This window comes from Hevea brasiliensis, chromosome 12 (assembly GCF_030052815.1).
Source record: "Hevea brasiliensis isolate MT/VB/25A 57/8 chromosome 12, ASM3005281v1, whole genome shotgun sequence".
Lineage (NCBI taxonomy): Eukaryota > Viridiplantae > Streptophyta > Magnoliopsida > Malpighiales > Euphorbiaceae > Hevea > Hevea brasiliensis.
The window spans coordinates 25,337,987-25,360,590 of NC_079504.1; the positions used below are offsets into that span (position 1 = coordinate 25,337,987).

General features: G+C 29.2%; 2 protein-coding genes across 2 annotated transcripts; one reads left to right on the plus strand and one right to left on the minus strand.

Moving 5' to 3' along the window:
* Window positions 1-1,518: 1,518 nt before the first annotated feature.
* Window positions 1,519-2,277, minus strand: LOC131171378 (uncharacterized). Its single transcript, XM_058131339.1, has 2 exons — window positions 1,961-2,277; window positions 1,519-1,887 (listed from the first exon to the last, which is right to left on the minus strand). Exons 1-2 carry the CDS (start codon window positions 2,222-2,224, stop codon window positions 1,816-1,818), a joined length of 336 nt encoding a protein of 111 aa, XP_057987322.1. The 5' UTR covers window positions 2,225-2,277; the 3' UTR covers window positions 1,519-1,815.
* A 10,808-nt stretch (window positions 2,278-13,085) lies between these two features.
* On the plus strand, window positions 13,086-20,333 carry LOC110650478 (somatic embryogenesis receptor kinase 1). The gene is made up of 11 exons (XM_058131334.1): window positions 13,086-13,586; window positions 14,459-14,591; window positions 14,750-14,821; window positions 16,097-16,240; window positions 16,982-17,053; window positions 17,180-17,251; window positions 17,333-17,445; window positions 18,011-18,142; window positions 18,219-18,560; window positions 18,714-19,108; window positions 19,969-20,333. The coding sequence occupies exons 1-11, from the start codon at window positions 13,514-13,516 to the stop codon at window positions 20,281-20,283; spliced, it is 1,863 nt and encodes a 620-aa protein (XP_057987317.1). The 5' UTR covers window positions 13,086-13,513; the 3' UTR covers window positions 20,284-20,333.
* Window positions 20,334-22,604: the final 2,271 nt, after the last annotated feature.

Sequence of the window (22,604 nt, forward strand, 5' to 3'; positions counted from 1 at the left end):
GATTATCAAAAAAAAAAAAGCAAATAATCTGCGGACCACTCCGTTTGCTTACTAGGGGCTTTTGGGATATATATATATATATTATCTGGCCTATTAAAATAAAATCTATTGATTAATACCTAAACAGTAATGCTATTTATCATTATTTTCTTTCAGTAAATTATGGATTGCTATGCTTTGTTCAATTGTCCACAAAAATGTATATGTTCATATATAACCTCTCGTAGTTCATAAATTTTGTATTCTTATGCACATTTCCCCTTTATTTAAATGAGAAAGTTTTTGGTATACTCACTCTATCACGTCATAAATTAATCTAATTAAATTATTTTATAATAATATAATCATAATAAATAGACACACATATATATATATATAAAACAAATGATATGATAGACTGAATTTACCTAAATTTACCTAAAAATCTATCAATATTTAAATTGACAAATAGTCAAATCCACCCCATGGATTCAGATTATTTATGGCTGAGCTTGGATTGCAGTTTGATTTGAATTATCCCTCATATTGCTAGCAAAATAATTGAGTTAAATTCAAGCCAATTTGTAAATTGTGACTCGTTAATTTTAGTCAATATTTTAATTTTTTAATTTTTTAATTTAGTTTTTTTGTAGTATTTTTTAATATATGTTGCATGTTATCTATGCTCTTTATGCTTACTTGTAACTTTATTTTTTTTATATGTAATATTAGAAAAAAATTTTATGTTAATTAATTAATAAATCTTAAAGTTAATAGAATTTTTTTTCAAACTAAGTGTAATAAAATAACAAAACTTAAAAAAAAATAAAATAATAATCTAAATTAAAACTATATAAATATTTAAAAAAAAACACTTTTATTGTATTTTAGTTGTCTGATGTATTCATACATACAAAATAAAATGAAGATGTGTATGCCATGAAAGATTCAATTGATGCTTCATTTTATATATACACAGAGAGAGATTTTTCAATATTAATTTTTTTTTTCACCGTCTGATCTTAATTATGGTATACAGTATACACATGAGCACCTGACCACCAAGATCGTGATGCTTCATCAGCTTGCATTAACTGCTCCATTCTATATTTGGCCATGGGATTTTAGTAGCTCTGGTAATAGTTCCATTCCACGTACGGCATTGATTTTTGCCATAGATTCCTGGAGGACTGTTTCCTGATGAATCTAATAATTGTGGTATGAAATTAAAATCTCAATGGAAATTTTCAAACCTTTTACTATACTAGGATTTCCCTTATCCCTTGAAAATAAATAGATATTTAAGTATTTTGTCAACAATAGGTTCTTCAATCCTCACTCAGAAATTGTCACCCTAAGTTTGGCCACTGAAATTAATATTTTCTGGGAGAAGGATCGGATATGATCTTGTAGTTGATTTAAATTTCAGCCACAATTATCTGTAGATATATATGCATCAACGCCGAATGAGGTTCATGGACTGCTACCTTGACTAATTTTAACTTGTTAATTGAGAAAAGAACCTAGAAATCAAAGCCATTTGTATAAATTTGCTATTTGAAATTAAAACTCTCTAATAAGAACTTCCCAATTTCCATGGAAAACAAACAAACTACCAGTAGTGTTCATGAGCATCGATTTACATGACTATGCATGAGAGAGTGCACGCAAAAACAGTGAAGAAGAAGAGGAAGAAAAGGAAAGAACAGACGCCTACAGGAAGAAAAATCTATGGAAACCAACTTGCCATAGCTAGCCCTAGCCATTAATTCCAGAATGAAGAAAAGCTTGAGGACTACGGATGCGTTAGAGCCAAGGATTCAGGATGGGCTGGAATTAATTAGTCCGCGGACCACTCCCAGTACTTACTGATGGCCTTGGCGGTGCTCCAGCAAGAACAGGATCATCCTGTGTAGAAATAACACTTCAAAACACAAAAACTTTCCTTCTGTTGAAATCACAGTGACAGAGAGAGACTTACAGTAGTAGTTGAGGGATCTGTTGTTGAAGGTGGACATGCGTCCATTTCTGTAGTTGAAGAGGATTCTTGAGAACTTGCTTCACAGTCAAATTCGCCATCACCACCATGATCTTTTTGTTGTGAATTTGGACAAGCAGAGCTTTCTTGGGTTTTATTTTCAATACCTAAACACTTGAGAAGAGCATCAAAAAGAAAGCAAGGATTAACATAAGATATGAGACCACCACCTTCTTCTGTTACCTCCCTTTTTGATGACCCTTCCATGTTAATTTCAATCTTCTTCTTCTCCTTCTTCTTTGATCCAACTCGTCAAACCCCTCTTTAATAGCCCTCTTAAATATGTGTTCGGTGGCCTACGGTCTGCTTCTCTTCTCATGCCTCAAGAACAGTGTAATTAATTTCAAGGTTATCGTGTTGCAGGAGAGTAATTACTTGTTAATTGTATTATTAGTTCATTTTAATACTGAAATTACAATGAAATAATCACTTCTTTTTATTAAAATTCGAAGAAAAAAGTTAAATCTGATATGGCACACGAAATATTTTAATGATTATTTATCTTATTAATTGAATCAATTATAATATATAAGAAATCGAAATAGTCTCAACTGTTAAATTCCATCAACCTTTTTAATATGAAATTTTAAGAAGACATTCTTATTAGCATACTTGAAATATGCATAAGAATTATGTCATATATAAGTTCTCAATTACAGCTATGAGATTACCTAAGGTGAGTATTTTTTTACAATGTTTTATTTTTTTTATTTAATTTTTATAATTGTTCCCCAGATATATTGACTCTTATTTTTATTTAATTAAGAAAATATAATTAATATAATGAAAATAATAAATTTTATTTAATTTTTTTATACTCTTTACACATATTACTCCATTAAAAATTAAATAATTTATGTCAATAAATTATTCCAAGAACTAATGAATTTTACTTTTTTAATGTAAACTATTAAAGATGAAGAAAAAATAAATTCGGGGTTGAGGGAGTATATTTTATCTATTTATTTTTTTATAATTATATTTTTAATCATTTATTTATATTTTATATTTATTTATACACATTTGATTATTATTGCAACAATATTTATTATATTACCCTTTATTTGGATTTTTAAGAAAATTAAGAGAATTTAAAAAGTAAAAATAAAGAGAAAAAAATAATTTACCCTTATATTATTGGAATAAATTATTATAATAAATAAAAAATATAATTTCTCCCTCAAAAGAATAGAGAAAAAATAAATATTATACTCTCATTTTTTTTCTTATATTTATATTCTAAAAGGATATTTAAATGTTTTAACAATCATTTTTCTTTATTTTTTATTAATTTAATGATAAATATTTTTATTAATTTGATGATAAATATTTTTATTTAAAATTTTTCCTCATTTCTTTTTTTTTTTTTCAATTCTCTCTCTTATTTAATATTCAAACAAAAAAAATTTTTAAAATTATTTTTTTTTTCTTCTCTTTTCTCTCCATCTCTCAATCCAAACAAACCATTAGTCTACGACAGTGCATTAACTTGGTTTCATCATCTGTTTTTCGCGTTGAACCTTGAAATAATACCTCCATGATTGAATATATGTCACATAGATAGGTTTGGACCAGTCGAGAAAACAATAAAATAAGTGCTTATGAGGTATAATAAATAGTATTAAAGAGGCATGACAGGTAAACCTACCAACTCTTCTCAACTCTTGGGAAGAATGTCAGATTACAGGCATTAAGTATTTTATTCATGGTTTTTCTCTGTTTGTCTTTTACTACCTAATCTCATATTAAATTCCTAATTTGGTTCTTAACTAAGATTTGCAGAACAACAATCTCACTTTAAAAATTAAAATATACACTTAATTCTTCCATCTGCCACCTTTTTTTTTTCTGACTTTATGTGGCACTGTATATTTTCCCAAGGGAAATTTATCACCACTTCACTTTTTCCATTTCATTTCTAGTCTCACAATATATAAGGATTTTTTTTATTTAAATTTAATTTATTAAAAATTTAAAATTTATAATAAAATTCACTCAGATGTTATGATAATTATTATTTTATACTATAAATAATTATTATCCCTTATAAAAAATCCCATCCTTCTTTAATTATTATCCCACCTTGCATGCTATTGTGATGAAACAAATTTCTTATTTAATTATTTACAAAAAAAAAATTTAAAATAATTCAAAATCAAAATCGGGTTTCGAAATCAAAAATAAATAAATTTTAGTAATTAATTTGATTTTCAATTATTACTTACAACTGATTTTCAATTACTAATAATAATTAATTTTATCAATCGATTACAACATAATTAACTATCAGTATTATTATAATAGACTAAATTAATTATTAAATTTATTAATAAATTAATCAATAATTTTAATAAATTAACAATCAATTCAGTTGATTATTAATCTTGTTTCATTAGTGATCTTTCTTTGCCTTCACCAACATCACCGTCGTCATCTTCTTCTTCAAAATCAATAATTAATATGTGGAATAAAGGGCAATTTTCTCTTTGAAATTAGCAATCATTGACAACTAAATCTAAAATCACAAATTTGGGTCAATTATACCTAAAACTTGATAAAGTAGGCCAGTTTAGCTCAAATACAGTAGCAAATATGAAAAAAAAATTTGAGGGTCTTAATTATTAAAGGTAAATTACATTATTATCATTAATTAAATTGCTATTTAATTTTTCAAATTTGATCGAAGTAATAAGTCGTATAATTTTTTGAACATTTATAAAAATAAAAAAAAGAAAAAAAAAAAGAATTACTGATAGAATAATGCCCTAAAATCCGTTGGTAATGATTACGGATGGACTCCCAAACCATAGCGAATTCCTTCGTTGCTAAATATTATCAACAAAGTTGAATTCCGTGCGTAGATAACAAAGTAATGATAAAAGTTGTTGCTAAATGGTAAAAATGTGTAGATAGTTTGGCATTTTTCTTCATTGGAAATTCTTGAATATTTGTTGAATTTTTTTTTTATTTTGATTTTTAATTTTAGAATGAGACCGAGAGAGTAAAAATTTTTAATTGACTTTCGTGTTCTGCCATTATTGTGGTTTTTAAGAAGGGAAAGCAGAGGGATGAATAGGGAAATAGAGAAAAAGCATAGAAATAGAAAGCATATAAAAAGAGGAATCAATTTGTAGTTTTTGCCAAATTCTTATAAGCAAATTGTAAAATATTATCTAGTTTAATTTAATTCAGTGATTAAAAATATATTACTCACTTGAAAGATTTAGATTTAAATCCTATTTCCCTAATCCCATTAAAAAAAATTGTAGCATATCAAATATTTTTTAGTCCTTTAAGAACATGCGCTTTCACATTGCAAAATTTGGGCTTAATTGATCTACTTTGCTAAGTTTAGGGTGTAATTGACCCAAATTTACATTTTGGATTTAATTGTCCATGATTGCCAATTTCAAGGGGCAACTTGATTTCTCTATCAAAGTTTGGTGTGACTTATGTATCACAAACCACAATTCCACACCAATTTGCAAACTCTTTCCAAATTGAATCAAATTTCAATCTTTAATCACAACCCTCAAATCAAAAATAAATTTACACATGTAAGCAAAAGAAAAATCTCAAAAAATTGGGAAAAAAAAAAAAGCTAAAACCCAAAAGAAAAATCTACAGAACTTGTCTAAATCTTTGATCTTTAAAGTGAAAACTAAAAGAACAAATTTACACATTCAAAAGTAAAAATTTTCATCTTCGAGCTCCACTAATTAACCATCACGCACAAGAGAGCACTAGCAACAACAAAGGAAGGAGGATGTATGCACGTTATTCATTTAATTATACCTCACACTATGAGACTACTAACAAAAAATTTTTAAGAAATAAATTATATTTAAAAAACTATTTGATTTCATTGGCAATTAGCAACAGAATTTGCTAATTGACCAAACCCTAAAAAACATAAAAATATTTTATTTTAAACCATTTACTCTTATATTTTCACATATGAATTATAGTTTAAGTATATTTAAAGGATTATATTGTAAAAAAAAAATCGGTAATTAATATAAAATTAATAAATAAATAATATTGACATAATGTTAAATTTCACCCCTGCAAAAATTAAGAGAAATTTGTTGAGTAAAAACAAATTATAGAGAGAGAGGCCCTGAATTCTCTCTACAAATTTTTTATTCTCTTCCATTTTCTCATTTTTCTCTCTTTTTCTCCTTTTGATCTTCTTTTTACGTAGCCACAGGTGAGTATTTATATCCGTCATTATTTCTTTAATGGAGTTTTTATTTCTTTTTGTTGTTGATATATTTTGTTTTTCTGGAAAATAGTATTTTACAATATACAAATCTTTCTGAAGATTTAAATGTGGAAGTCAGGGCTTTTAAAGTTAAAGAGTACAATGCGCAGCCTATTTGTTAGCCAATTTATATACTCTATCAAGATTATCAAATTTTTTAATTCTTTATATTACTTTTAGTATATATTGTTAGTTTCATTTATGCAAAAATATAATATTTCGATATGTAATCCTCTTTTGTGCTATATTTCTAATTAATAAAATATTTTTCTATTTCTATAAAAAAAAATTACCCCTATATTTGTTGGGATGTTCAATTTAGTTATTTTTAATTTTTTGTTTAAATTAATTCAAAATTTTTAATTTAAGCTCAATTTAGCTCAAAAATAAAGAAAATCAAGAAATTAAACTTTTTAATTTTTAAGCTAAATTAAGAAAATAAGAAATTTAGCCCAAAAATCAAGAAATTGAACTTCTTGATTTTTTGTCTAAATCAATAAATTTAGCCATAATTTTTAAATTATTTTAAGCTAAATTGAAACTTGTAGGTTAATTTAGACAAAAAAAAAAGATTAAATTGAACATTCCAATAAGTATAGGGGTGAAATTGAACATTTACAATATTCATAAAATACACCATTGAGTGTTAAAAAGTTTAAACAAAACATCATGTATGAAAAAAATATATTAATCTCTATGTCCTCATCATCTAGTGCCTCATGATAAGCAAATGAAGGATCTAAATCCAGAAAAAAAAAAAAAATCTATATTTCCACACTTAAGCAAGATTCAGGCATACGGGTAATAGCTGGGCAATTGTCACTAGCTAACATGCGAAAGGTAACTACCATATATGCTTTAAGTTATTGCTATATAAACTTAATTGTTTATGTGACATGATTCTATGTAATGTTGTTGCAGATTTAATTGTTCATAGGTTTTGATTCCTACCAATAAAGAAGAACTCTCAGGAGCTGAACATAAGATGTGTGGAAGGCATATAGGCAGCACTGGACTTAAAAAATGGAGGAAGCAAAGAGGAAAAAGAAATTATGTGCATGTTTAAGGGATTCTTTTGAGGTGTTGCTTAAAGATAAGCTGAAAGAACTAAGTTAGGCACTCGAATTCCACTTGCAAATGCAAGTCACAGGAGATGAAAGGAATTTCATGTGCCATGAATAATAGGAAAATCCATCCAGAAGACGTACCATGAGATTTTGGCCAGAGTCAAACAAACCATAAATGGAGTCTTAAGAAAATGAGTGTTTCTAACTCACCCTCAAAAAGCTAGCTCAAGGGAAAAAATATCCAAGACTTTACAAATGTAGGATATTAACACATTCTCTAACGCATAAGATCGAACACCTAGAAAGTAAAACACTTATTAGAGGCCCAACTAATATTGGGAGGCTTTAATATCATCTTAAAAAAATGAGTATAGTCTAATTCACCAACAAAAGATAACTTAAGAAGGAGTAGTGTTAATACCTTATGAGGCATATTACTCTCATTTCAAACCAACATGGGATATTAAAATGGAGCCACTAGAAGCCTTTTGTTGTTAGAGGAATTGGATTAAACTACAATTATGTTAATGGGGTTACAACCTTTGATGTAAGTTGATGAACTGGTTATGCTTAATTCCATTTGCATATGAATTTGAACTGAATATTGTCAAATGTGCTTTTATCAGTTTATGTGTCTTTATGCTGACAAAGGTTCAATTAGGTATAGATGCACCAAAAGAGATCAAAAGGTCCGCAGTTAATCATCACAGGCGACCTATGTTTCAAACCTTCACGTCTGAAACTGCAAAACAAACAAGTTGTCACAACTAGACTTGTGAATCTCTGATTAATTCTTCTGCCATCATTTCTTCAATTTCAATCCTGTTAGGCTGCTAGACGGGCCTACGCACTTAAGTCTTAAGCTAATGTAGAAATTAATGGTTTATTGATAGATTTAGTGGACTCTTGGATCTCTTTATTGTGTAATTCTTCTACCCCATTTTGCCTTTAGAAAGTTTCTAGACTATATATATATATATATATATATATATATATATATATATATATATATATAGAGAGAGAGAGAGAGAGAGAGAGAGAGAGAGAGAGAGAGAGAGAGAGAGAGGATAGAAGATAAATTATCAATGCAAAGGCCAAATTATTATTTTTTTAAAAGAATAATTCTTCAAATTTAGTATAAAAATACTTGTTATAAAAATATTTTTTTAACCGGAAGAAAAAAGCTATTTGAGTGAGATGGTAATAACTCTTTTAAGTTTAAAGTCTGTAACCTATACTTAACGTCTTTGATTTAATTCAATGTCATAAGAAATGATTTATCATTGAGTCCAATAACACCAAATTGCCAATTTTTGATAACTTTTTTAAATTGCTTACTATTAAGAAATGCTATGCTAATTTCTTTCCATAATTTTTTAAATAATGGAAGAGGAAATTGTTGAATTGTTGATGCTACTCGCCCATTCTGATACACTTAAGTAGGGTTAGTCACTCATTCGGCGCCCAACCACATGACAAGTGATCGCTCGAGCGGCCAAATAGATATATATGAAAGACTATCTCTCTCACCAGCTACAATTTCAAGATACTCCCCTAAAAGAATTAGAATCTTAAGCCTAAAAGGAATTCCAGATCCAACAACAACTCTTAGCAGTCAACATTCAAGATATCTTAAAATCTCAGGCAGCATCAAAGGTCAAGTATCAAAAGGCAAAATAATCAAAGACATTAAAAATCAATTCAAACCCATTTTTTCTGACCTTTTCCTTTTTTTTTTTTTATAAAAAATGATTAGGTTAAGTGGATTGAAATTTGGTGGGCATAATCAAAGGTCAAAACATTTAGATTGAAATAATTAAAATTAATTAATTATTTATTTATGGACAACCAAATAATCCTACATCTACCACACTAATGTCTTCCAAATAGTAGCATAGATTACAATTCCCTCAACTTGTATGGTCTGTAAGGAACATGATTTTTTTTTCTTTTTAATTTTTTATTATTTTCCTTTTGTTTTTTTAGTGTAAAGTCCAAAAAGAGGACCCAAAGCCAAATGGATGAACACGTGCACTGATCTGGAAGTGCACGTGCATTAGGCCATTTTCTTCCATTAATAAAAAGAAGAAAAGGCTGTGAGCTTTTCTTAGGAGGCCCGCCACAAGTGTCCGGAGATGGAGATTTTTTGGGGTTTTGTGTATGACTCTTTTTTTTTATTTAATTTTTAAATTTTATCTAATTTTAGTGGATTTCTTATAAAGAACCCAATTCAATAAAATGGATATTTAGTGCAAAGAATAATGTCAGCCTCCCCTTTTACTTTATTTTTTTTTTTTTAAAGCAGCTAGCAAGTCAACTCTTCTTCATCAACCCTCTCTTATTTTTGTTATGTTTCACTAACTAGTAAAAATAAATTCATCACCTTTTCTTTTAATTTTTCTATTGAAAATCCATTTTTAATGCTAAATAGAGTCTAAATATGAATTGAATAAATACCATTCTTTTTGAGTGACCAAAAGTATAATCACTAAGAATACGAATATGGTATTCGATTTCGATTTAGTTTGGAGTTTACTTAAGAATCGAAATTAAATTAAAATTTCACTATAATTTTAGTTTGATTATTTACTGTTTCAATTCTGATTCAATATGATTCTCTATTCTTCAATTTCGATTCAATTCGATATAGTTTTGATTCGATTTTCGATTGTTTAAAAATTTTATGCAACTATTTTCTTAAAAAATTATTCTTAAATTAGCATTTAAGTTTTAAATTAAATTATTAATACATAATATATCATATAATATATATTTTATTTTTTTTTTAATTATAGCTGCATATATAATTTAGGATTGACGAGTATATTATATAATATAATATATAACTATATCATATAATATATATTTTAACTATTTATTAATTATATAATATTTACCTATAATATAAATATATATATAGTATAATAGCACTTTTATAATTAAAAATTATAAGATAATTTAATATATTTATAACTAAAATTATTAAAAAAATATAGATAAATAAAATATAACATTAGGTTATATTTAATATATATATATAATATATTTAAAAAAATAATAGAAAAATATATATATAAATTCAGTTTTATATTCGATTTTAATTTCGATTCGATTTTAGTACGTTTATGGTTTAGTTTTTATTAAAAAATTAAAATCAATTCAAAACATCAAAATAACTCCGATTTGATACAGTTTCTGTCGTTCAATATGATTTTTCGATTTGATTTAGAACCCTAAAAACCGTATACAACCCGGAACACAAGCACTAATTGATAACCATATAATCACCGTTTGCTAAATGGAAGGAAAAACTTATGAATCAAATATACACGCTAATGTTTTTCCTCCACATCAGTGAAGTCACTTGTCATAGCATTGGGTAACAAAACTCAAGACACCAGATTTCATAGGAGATAATCTAGGGAGCCAATTTATCTTGCCAAATCCTAATCGACTGACCATCACTCACTCTCCAATAGATACATTTCATAATTATTTCCCAACCCTAAAGAATATTGTACTATACATAATTAGGATTATATCAAATAAATGCCTGTAGAAAATTACTTCAAGATAATATTTAGCCTTAACAATTAAGGCATATAATGAATTTGAATTCATCAATAAGCACCACCCCTGCTTTACTAATAATGTTAAATTAAAGCCATATAGTGATATGACCCCTCAATAATGACCCAAATACTTGATCGAAGTAGTAGACATTCGAGTATTAAAAAATAATGCTCCCTTTTGTATAATAAAATAATTTTTTTTAATTATAAAGAGATGGGATCATATTTTTAGAAAGATGATTTATATTTTTATAGAGAGAAATTATATTTTTATGGAGAGGGTATATGTGCATCGAATGCACCTAATAATCTCTCTTTATATAGTTTAACCTTAAATATTAAGAAATTTATTATTTGATTCATGAATTTTGATCGATATTACAACTTGATCTTAATTTTTCCTGTATTTTAGAAATAGAATGATTTAATTTCTCACTTATACTTCCATCAAAATCAAATGTCATTCCATATAATATTATCATTAATTTAAGTGAAAAAATAAATATACTCTTTATTCAATTAAGAAAAAAATTACTATTTGGCTAATGGGATTTGATAAATATTATAATTTGGTCCATATATTTTGAAAATTGAATGATGTAATCCCTCACTTATATTTTCCTTCAATTAAAATTAATTGTTACCAAATAAATTATTTTTTTATACAAAGAATTCAAGAAAAATTTTAATAAGAACAAAGTCAATAAAATTTTTTTTAATAATTTCAGTAATCATTAAATATAGAAATTAAATTATTTAATTTTTAAAATATAGAGATCAAATTTTAATATTGGTCAAAACCCATTTACCAAATAGCAAATTTCCTTTAATTAAATAAATAATATATTTTTCTTTTAATTAAATTAACAATAATATTAAATTAAAGAATATCAAATTTTGATAAAAATATAAGTGAGAAATTAAATTATTTAATTTTTAAAATATAAAGATCAAATCATAATATCGATCAAAATTTAAAAATTTAAATAATAATTTAATTTTAATTATTTATATTATTTAATCTATAAAATTTTAACTATTTATATTATTTAGTCATTATAATTTTTATTATTTATATTATTTAATACTTTATTTAAGATTAAAACGAGTTTGTTAATTTTTTTATAGAAATGATAAAAATCTTTAAAAAACAATTAAAAAGTTTAATTTTTTAAAATATAAAGACATTTTAATTGGATTTAAAAAAAATTAATGATAACTCCATGGACTTATAATTTACCCTAAAATGCAAGGACACGGTCATAAATACAGACAATCCTCAGGGCAATAGATAATAATTTATGTAAGCATTTTTTTTAAAGGTCGCAAAGGAAAGGGATCCAATAATGAATTATACAAAAGTTAAAGCGGAAAGCTGTCCCAATCACAAAATCCTCCTACGCCGTTCTATTTGTCCCACTGCCGTAATTAGACTTGGACAGTTCCGTGATGCCTCTGGGAACGGAAAAGACTAATATCTTATTATTATTATTATTATTATATTTATAAAATTGATAAAAAATGTATTTTTAAAAGATAAATAGATGAAATATATAATTATATAATATATTAATAATTAATTTATAAATAATATGTTAATATGAATAATTTGGATTTATGATAATATAGGTAATTAATATTAATTTTTAAGATAAAATTTGTTTTAATATTTTATTATATTATATAATTAATATTTTTATGATTAATTTATAAAAAAATTATAATTAATTTTTTTATTATTAAGTAAATAAAAAAAATTATTCACATTCTAAAATTTTAAAATTTAAAAAATTTTATATTTTTAAATTTAAAAATAATTTTATTATCACCAGAGCTATTAAAATATATCTCCATACTTCTATTACGAAGTACAATCGACTATCAAAGCGTGAGAATGTCACTATGCCGATATGGACCGACTCTGACGTGGCAAATGGCCCAACATTTTGACCGGAAAACGGAGTTATGAGGGTTCACGTCACTTTCCACGTTATAGCGCGAATGCGTTTCTTTTGACTGCGTTCGGGCAGCGGTCAGCCCCTACGGTAGTCCCGTCAGGACACCCATTCTCTCTCATATTTATTAAATTAAACGGCTAATAAATAAAACAAAAATAAAATAAAAATCTCTCTCTGTCTCTGGTTTGAAGAGAGAGAACACAGACACACTTCACTTAAGCAAAGCTAGAGGAGAAAGTTTATTTCTTTTTGAGTTTTCTGGCTAAAAGGGCACCGGTAAAAAATGTTTTGAATTTCTTTCTGTTTTGTTGTTCTCATTTTCCCTTTTTTTTTTTCTCCGTTAAGTTTTCCTATTTTTTGGAGCATGTTAATGAGAGAGGACCGATCAGGGCCTTGTTGCTTTGGGGATGTGATTTTAAGGAGATAATTTAGGAGATAATGGTGGGGTTATTCTGGAGATTTTAGAAAGGGTTTCGTTGGTTTTTCTTCTTTCTTCTTCTTCTTCTTCTTCTTCTTCTTCTCTCTGTTTCTTTTGTTGGGTGATGGTGAGCTGGGTTTTGGTGTATTGTTGTTTGGATCTGAGGAGATTGAGAAGTTAAAGTTTCGAGGGGAGTGTGCGTGTTTGTTTAGTGGTGATGGAGAGGAAGGTTGGGGTGTGGCTGATCTTTCTGCTGCATCCATTATGGCTGGCTTTGGGTAATACCGAAGGTTTGTTGTATTTCTATTTGGTCTTCTATTTATTGCTTCTTGAGTGCTATATTTTGTTGGGTTTATTTTCCTTTTTCAAAATTGTTAAGAGTTTGATCTTGGTTTTTGCTTGCTTTGCTGATTTGTGGAAATGGGTTTCTATTTTCCCTATTAATTATGGAGGTAGTGTATAATGGCTGGTTGTAGTTCAGTACAGGTACACCTGTGATACTGGTTATTGGCGATCTTATTGAATTTTTCATTATTTTCTAGCTTTTATTGCTTTTCTTACCCAATTTTTATAATAATATGTGATGACTTGGATGATGCTCTTTTTACTAAATGCCTTCTGCGGATTAATTAGAAAATCTGTCAAGGCACCATTTATTTCGTTTCTTTTCTCTCTCCAAACGCCTTTGTGGAATGATCCTAATATTGACCATGGTTTTCAGAGGAAACATAATCCATTACATTTTTGGCAATGTAGTGACTGAGATTAGTTGCAACATCACAAGTTGTAAATCGTATTTTACATGCCCAGTTTGTCTAACCCATCTCTGTATACTGGATTAAGCCTTAAACTTCATGCTATTTTATTTCAAAATAATTTTTTTGTTTTAAATATTTTTCTACCTTTCATTTCTAGAGATAGCTTGCCCTGAACCACTGATCTCATTTAACTGAGAAACATGATTTACACACATTGACATCGTTATCTGTGGCACTTAGAATTGATATCTCAAGAACTTATCATGGGTCTAACATGATGCTTTTGGGAGCTTTGTGTTCTACTGTATTTGTTCCTTATTGGTTCATTCTTATCTACTGTATTCCTTCTGTAGTATCTTGTTGGTTACTGTGACTGTCAATCCCTAAGTGTTTCGCGGAAACAGGTGATGCTTTGCACAGCCTGAGAAGCAACTTGATTGATCCTAACAATGTCCTGCAGAGTTGGGATCCTACCCTTGTCAACCCTTGCACATGGTTTCATGTCACCTGCAACAATGATAATAGTGTTATAAGAGTGTAAGCTCCTAACGCTTGGACATCATGCATTTACATACTTGTGACACAAGTTCCTTAAATTGTATTGTTCTGCCATTTATATGATATTTCTTCTTCTTTATTTCTCTCTCCCCCCACCCACAACACCCTACCTTCCCTTTCTTTTCTTCCCTTCTCAGTGATCTTGGAAATGCTGCTTTGTCTGGTCAGCTTGTTCCGCAACTTGGCCTGCTTAAAAACTTGCAATACTTGTAAGTCATTATCTCTGATTTTAAAGTTGATTTACAATTTTTTTTTTCAAATTGTTACGGTAGTGGTGCAATGCACTAGTTTTCTAGGTGCATATGTGCTGTTAGTAGTCATATCCTTCCTTCCTGTTCGAATGATGAAATGAAAGTAATTTTGTAAAAATGATCAATTCATTAGGATATGGTTTACGGCATTTTTATCTTTTTTTTTTTTTTTTTTTAATTCTGGTGAAAATTTTCAAAAAAATTTATTTTCCCATGTTGTCCGCAGAGTCCGTTTGGTTAGGGACTAGAATACATTCTTGAATTGGGTTGACAAAATGCATATTAAAAAATTAACTATTTAATGCATCAACTGGTAGGGAAAGAAGATGAAAAGAGAACTAAAAACTTCATGAACTGGTTCTTTTACCCCGTTTGATCCATGTTTAATATAGAGAATATATTAGGACTGGAACAGGACAATGGCTGGCCCTAAATGCAGATCTTGGCGATTTTCATTCACAGTTTTTAAAATAAAAAAGTGGAGTCCATGCACAGACCAATGAGCTGTGAAAGAATTAAAACATCTGATCATGTTGTTGTGCACGGATCTAACCCACATCTAGTATATTTCTAGTTGCCTTTTGGTTGCATGAAAGAACAGTTGCAGAGTTCTGCAGGAAGTAGTGATTTACTTTGTCTTTGTAAAAATTTCCATCTCTAGTTCAAAGTCATGAGTTGAATGGTATCTTCACTTAGAGAGATGATATATAATGGTAAAGACCTTGTAGTGTGTTAAAATTCTTTTGTCCTTGCCAAGTTCATGGGGTTAAAATGTTCTATGAGAATATGATTTTCTGGTATGGAATATCTTTGGTTTGCAACCCCCTCATTGAACTTAAAATGTTCTCAGTGGCAACTGTTGTGATTGAAATTGAAAATTGGACACATAACCTTTGTTGGTTGGTATAGATAATGGCATTAATAAACATCTTAGAACTAGATTACATTGACCTATTGTGATTTTTTTATTTCCTTAATATAACGGCATAATGCACAATTATGGACATCATAATGCATAAATCATGTCCCAGAGAAGCTTTTTGTAGAACATAGTTTCACCACTGTGAACAGACAAAGGATTTGCTTCATCTAATTATAAATTTCTTAAACATTGCTTGGCCATTTGTTGATATTCTATAGTCTTGTTAGTTAACTTTTTAGTTAACAGTTGACAAATCTTATTTCATGTTGAACCTTTTCTTAAATGAATAATTAAGTTTATTATTATGATAGGGAGCTCTACAGTAATAACATAAGCGGACCAATTCCTGGTGATCTTGGTAACTTGACTAGCTTGGTGAGCTTGGATCTTTACTTGAATAGTTTTACTGGTCCCATCCCAGAAAGTTTGGGCAAGCTGTCAAAATTACGATTTCTGTAAGTATGCTTACTTTGCGAGAAAAAAATGTAGCACCTATGTTTAATTCACAATTTTCCAATTGATGTCATATTAACCTCAATTGTAGAATTCAATGAATTTCTTATCAAATTATTTAATATTTGTTATCAATAAGGAAATACAGAGGCACATAGACATGCATATGTCCCCAAATCATAGGCGCTAAATATTTTTCTACAATTGAGGAAATTCATTGAAATACATAATATGAAATCATAATAGGTGCACATAGACATAAAATATGTAGCATCTATGTTTAATTCGCAATTTTCGAATTGATGTCATATTAACCTCAAGTAGAGCACATTAGTTTAGATGATAGAAAGAAAGAAGAGGCAGAACTGACCTAGAGGAGAGTAGTACATGACCTAGAAGCATTACACATTTCTGAGGATTTAACCCAAAATCGTTTAAATCGTTTAGAATGGAGAAAGAGAATCTATATAGCCGACTCCAAATTTTTGGGATAAAGGCTTAGTTGAGTTGAGTTGAGCTGAGCTGAGCTTATGTCAAGGAAATACATAGGCACATAGACATGCATATGCCCCCAAATGATAGGAGCAAGTTGTGCTTTTCCCTCATGTATTTCCTTTAAACTTAAATCTGCCTTTATATTGGCATTTATTAACAATAATAATTGTAATTGCATCTCTTAATTGGTTTTTGATATTAATTTTATTTTTTTATTTTTTTTCTTGCCCATGTTTGTGCAAGGATAGCCGGCTTAACAACAACAGCTTGACGGGTCGCATTCCTATGCCATTGACTAATATTTCATCACTTCAAGTGTTGTAAGTGCCTAACTCATTTGGGTATGTCATGAAGAAATCTCACATGAGAGTGCACGCACACACATACACAGAGGCATGATATTGATGCTAGATTAATGTGTTTAATCATTTTACTTTTATATCCAGGGATCTATCAAACAACCGTCTCTCTGGCGTTGTTCCAGATAATGGTTCCTTCTCAATGTTCACTCCCATCAGGTTTTTTTGCTAGCAAATGGATGTTACATGCTTCCACTGACTATTTTGGGAATTCTTTTAAAAGGGATATTTGCCTTGCAGTTTTGCTAATAATTTGGATTTGTGTGGGCCAGTTACTGGGCATCCTTGCCCAGGTTCTCCCCCATTTTCACCTCCTCCTCCGTTTGTTCCACCAGCCCCAATTTCCTCACCAGGTAATCTTCTGTTTTATTCTTTTTTATTACTTGCAGTTGTGGATGATGTTTATGCTATTCGTGCTAGCTTGCATTCGTTTGCCCTGTGGTGGGGTTGATCCTTGTTTTTGGAATTTGATTTGGCCTGTCTTTTCTGTTTGAAGTTTATTAATTTTCTGTTAAACAGATCTTGAATTGTTAGATAGTGCAATTTATATGTGCCCCAAAATACACAAGTGAATTTACTTGAATATGCGATCTAACTTATATAAAGGCAAAGACCTTGGGAAAAAAGAATTGGTTTTATATTACTGATAAGATCAATAGAATTGATTTGGTTTAGCATAGAGAAGTGACTTAGGGTACTTTTGAAATTGTGTGACTTAGGGTACTTTTGAAATTGGTTATATAGGAATCATTACTGTCTAAAAAGTGGTTTCACATCTGCAGCTTATAAAATATTTTTTATTCTTCTTTTTCTATATTTAATTTTGTAGGTTTCCATTTACTGTGCAAGTTCATAACTAAGTAACTGGTTTGCTGATTTTTTTTTTTTCAATTCTTTTTCCATTGCATCAAAATTCAGGTGGGAATGGTGCAACAGGAGCAATTGCTGGAGGAGTAGCTGCTGGTGCAGCCTTGCTATTTGCTGCCCCTGCAATGGCATTTGCTTGGTGGCGTCGTAGGAAACCTCAAGAATTCTTCTTTGATGTGCCAGGTTAGCATTTAAACTGAAAACTGAACAGTTTAATCTCTATGACAATTTGGTAATTTTGTGCATTGTCTACTTGCAGCTGAAGAGGACCCTGAAGTGCATCTGGGACAGCTCAAAAGGTTTTCACTGCGAGAGTTGCAAGTTGCAACAGATACCTTCAGCAACAAAAACATTCTTGGTAGAGGAGGATTTGGTAAGGTTTACAAAGGCCGTCTGGCAGATGGTTCATTGGTAGCTGTCAAGAGACTGAAAGAAGAGCGTACACCTGGAGGCGAGTTGCAGTTTCAAACAGAAGTAGAGATGATAAGCATGGCTGTGCATCGGAATCTCCTTAGATTACGCGGGTTTTGCATGACGCCAACGGAACGACTGCTTGTTTATCCCTACATGGCAAATGGAAGTGTTGCATCATGTTTAAGAGGTAAGCATGCTCTTGTTTTACACATTCATGGATATTTTAACTGCAACCTCACATATTGTTTTGATGATATGATTGGCTGATTGCATTTGTTTTTATCATTGACCTTCTGCCGCGTTTCATGGTTCTCATTAATCTCCTGATGGATGCTTGTAGAGCGCCCGCCATCTCAACCTCCTCTTGATTGGCCAACACGGAAGCGAATTGCACTGGGATCTGCTAGGGGTCTATCTTATTTGCATGATCATTGTGACCCAAAGATTATTCATCGTGATGTTAAAGCTGCAAATATTTTATTGGATGAGGATTTTGAGGCTGTTGTTGGGGATTTCGGGTTGGCTAAGTTGATGGACTACAAGGATACTCATGTCACTACTGCCGTCCGTGGTACAATAGGGCATATAGCTCCAGAGTACCTCTCTACTGGAAAATCATCGGAAAAAACTGATGTTTTTGGGTATGGGATCATGCTTCTGGAGCTAATTACTGGACAGAGGGCTTTTGACCTTGCTCGGCTGGCAAATGATGATGATGTCATGTTGCTTGATTGGGTATGTATTCCTTTGCTGGTTTTTGCTTTGTTGTTTACTTTTAAGTAATTTCTGGAGCATTTAGCCTTTATTTGGCCCATTACATTGGAATTTTTTTGACATGATATGAGGAATTTCTGCATTCATGCTTCATTACCTGCTCATGAATGATTGTTGCCTATCCGCGATAACTTAGTTACTAATGTTAGGACAAGAGGTCATGAGGGGTCAGGTATGTGTTTGATAGTTATAAGATGGAGCCTGCTAATTTGACCGAACTTGGAAAACCTGTCGAAAACATCTCTTTTATTTCATTTGTATTAACAATTTTTGGTCAAATATGTTTTGGCACTGATGGGGAATGAGGACATGATCAATGGTTTTTCCCCTTTGCTCATCGTTCTCATCTTCTGCTGCATGACTTTTTCTGCAACAAGACGCAAGGCAATGATGATACGGGTCATCATATTTTTATGATATTAATCAATTTCTGCTTCTAGCTTTTTATGCTAGGTATCCAATAAAATTATTGTGAAATTCAGGATTTCATGAGAACCATAACAAGTATATTCTCTGCATTTTGATAAAGTCGAGAACTTGTGTATTTTGGTTCAAAAGAAGTGTTGGAATTTTCATAATCAAACATGAGCAGACGGCACTGCTGAGTAACTGAGTGGAATTTACAGGGATGAGTTAGCAATTGAAAACCATGAGCCCCTATTCATGGATGTTTTAACATCCCTCGATTGTTGCTACATTATAGGCTTTTGTAGCTTTAAGACATGAATTGGATGAGTTAAATAGTGTCTGGATGAATTCTTATGCTCCCATTGTCTGTCTTCTCCCTCCAATCATGACACATCTGATGACTGTTGTGTCAGGTAAAAGGACTTCTTAAAGAGAAGAAGTTAGAAATGCTGGTCGATCCTGATCTCCAAAACAAATACGTAGAAGCTGAGGTGGAGCAATTAATCCAGGTTGCACTTCTCTGTACACAAGGCTCCCCAATGGAGAGGCCTAAAATGTCAGAAGTGGTTAGAATGCTCGAAGGGGATGGCTTGGCAGAGAGATGGGATGAGTGGCAAAAGGTGGAAGTTCTACGGCAGGAGGTGGAGTTAGCCCCTTATCCTAATTCTGACTGGATTGTAGACTCAACAGAAAATCTGCATGCAGTAGAGTTATCTGGTCCAAGGTGACCCTGGCACAGCTACAAGTAAAGAGGGGGAAAAAAAAAAAGAAAAAAAAATACTTGCTACTTATTTTTTTAATCATAATTTTATCTTCTGTCTTCTTTTTTTTGGCCTTCCTGATTTGATGAACATATTCCATCCTGATTTAAGTCTCCTGTAAGTTCATTCTGCATTGTATTCATTTCATTTGTGCATATGAAGTCAGATTTGTTGGATGAAAATGTCGTCATCTTCTGCTGCCACTGAGAGGATGAGTCTCTGTATTTTGCATGGATGAGGCTGTGGCGTTTTTACTGTTTTGCTTACTGCTAGATCATGCACCCACTTTAATTTAATTCTAATCTCTCTCTCTCTCTCTCTCTCTCTCTCTCTCTCTCTCTCTCTATATATATATATATATATATATATATATTCCCTTTAGAAATGCAGTGATTATAATACCTTTCTTTTTGTTATGATTAATCTTTACTATTTTTTTTTGGCAACTCTAAATTTGCAAGTACTTGCAATCTACATGATAATAAAGATGAAAATTGCCTAACAATCCTAGCCCTTGAAAATTTGAAATCTTTGATAGCAAATTTATTTTAAAAATTATATTCCTAATTGTGTTTAAAATAGTGAGAATTGTTTATTTTAATTATTTTTAATGATTTTTAGTAGTATAAATAGATTCATATAAAGTGACAATTAAAAGAAATATATAAATAATGTACATTAATAATTAATGTTGTGATTGAAGAAAAAGTAAAAAAAAAAAAAAGAATTTTGTACTAAAATTATAAATTATTTTAAATGCCATTAAATACACATAAATCAGCAATTTAATGGGTGATGATTAAAGGGATATTATTCATTTAATAGTTGTCTAAGTTTGAATTTTTATAAATTATAAATTATTTTATAATATGTTATTATTGGAATATTTATAGAAATATTAGTAAAATAATAAATTTTAGAAAAAAGAAATTTTCAAACACAAATTATTCCAAATATAATCATTTTATAGGAAATTTTTCATTAAATAATAAACACAAAAAAAAAAAAAGAAAGGTAAACAATAAAACTATATAATTTCTATAAATAATAAATTAATTAAGAAAATTTTAATATTTAATAAAAGAAAATAAAAATATAAAAAATATAACAATCACATTTAATTAAATATTTTTAATAATTAATTTTATCTAATTATTATAATAAAGCTATAAAACTTAGTGAACTTGAGTTTATTGATAATATAATTTAATGAAATTAATTTAATAATTTTGCAAGGTAAGTTTGAGGCTTAGTTGATTAGAAAATGGCCAAGAATATTAGAAAAGCAAATAAAGATGATTGAAGATACACAGATCTCTTAGTGTGTGAGCTTAACTTTTCTGTCAAAGTTATTGGGAAAATGCTAATTAAAAACTATTTTTTATAATGATTTAAAGTGTTAAAATAATCTGTATTTCTTAAAAAAAATAATTTGTATTTTCTGTTAATGATACTTGACATTTAACAGCATCACAAGGGTTTGCATTATTTAATTATAACCGATTAATCATATTAAATTAATAAAATTTGATTAATTTAGTGAAAGTAAGTTTAATTCAGTTTGATCTTCAATTAATAATTTTAAAAATTTTTAATTTTTATTTATTCGATTACCTTTAATTTAATAATTAAAATAATCAAAGTTTGATTAATTTTTTATAAAAATTTTAATTAATTAATATATTAATTACAATTTTATTAATAATATATTATTTATAATTATTATTTTTATTATTTTACTAATAATATTTATTTTCATAAATAAAAAATGTTATAAGTATATTTTAATTAATTAATTAATAATATAAAAATATATGTTACATTTTTTAACCTGACCAAATATTTTCTATTTTGGTTAGGTTCAGTTTTCTTGCAATTTTGACATAGTTTGATTAGCATTTTTAGAGTCAATTCAATTCAGTTAACCAATGATAACTCCTAAAAATCACCGGTTATCATACCCAATGTATTTCTATGTCAGATTGATGATCACCATAATCAAATTCCTTAATGATCAGATTACTGTTTCGGTTTAAATTTAATAAATGGCGACTTCTATCACTCATTACCAAGTTCATTCTCCTGGCAAGTGCCAATCTGAATCTCCAGTAGTATCAATCTCAAGTTCTTGCATCCAATTTTCAACCTCTAAGGTGAATTTACACCATTACACCCACATAGCAATCTGTTGCATTCTAATGCCTCGTACATTCTGGGTTACGGTATCGGTGTCTGTCAAAAAAGATGCAGTCTCGCAGGTCGACATCACAGATTCTTCCTAATCAATC

What these genes read in the sequence shown, in the direction of transcription:
- LOC131171378 (XM_058131339.1), bottom strand. Translation starts at nt 2,224, where the DNA reads ATGGAAGGGTCATCAAAAAGGGAGGTAACAGAAGAAGGTGGTGGTCTC. An exon ending in CAGATCCCTCAACTACTACT is followed by an intron (nt 1,888 to 1,960) that starts GTAAGTCTCTCT and finishes ATTTCTACACAG; the next exon opens with GATGATCCTGTTCTTGCTGG.
- LOC110650478 (XM_058131334.1), top strand. Translation starts at nt 13,514, where the DNA reads ATGGAGAGGAAGGTTGGGGTGTGGCTGATCTTTCTGCTGCATCCATTA. An exon ending in AGCCCCAATTTCCTCACCAG is followed by an intron (nt 17,446 to 18,010) that starts GTAATCTTCTGT and finishes ATCAAAATTCAG; the next exon opens with GTGGGAATGGTGCAACAGGA. An exon ending in ATTCTTCTTTGATGTGCCAG is followed by an intron (nt 18,143 to 18,218) that starts GTTAGCATTTAA and finishes GTCTACTTGCAG; the next exon opens with CTGAAGAGGACCCTGAAGTG.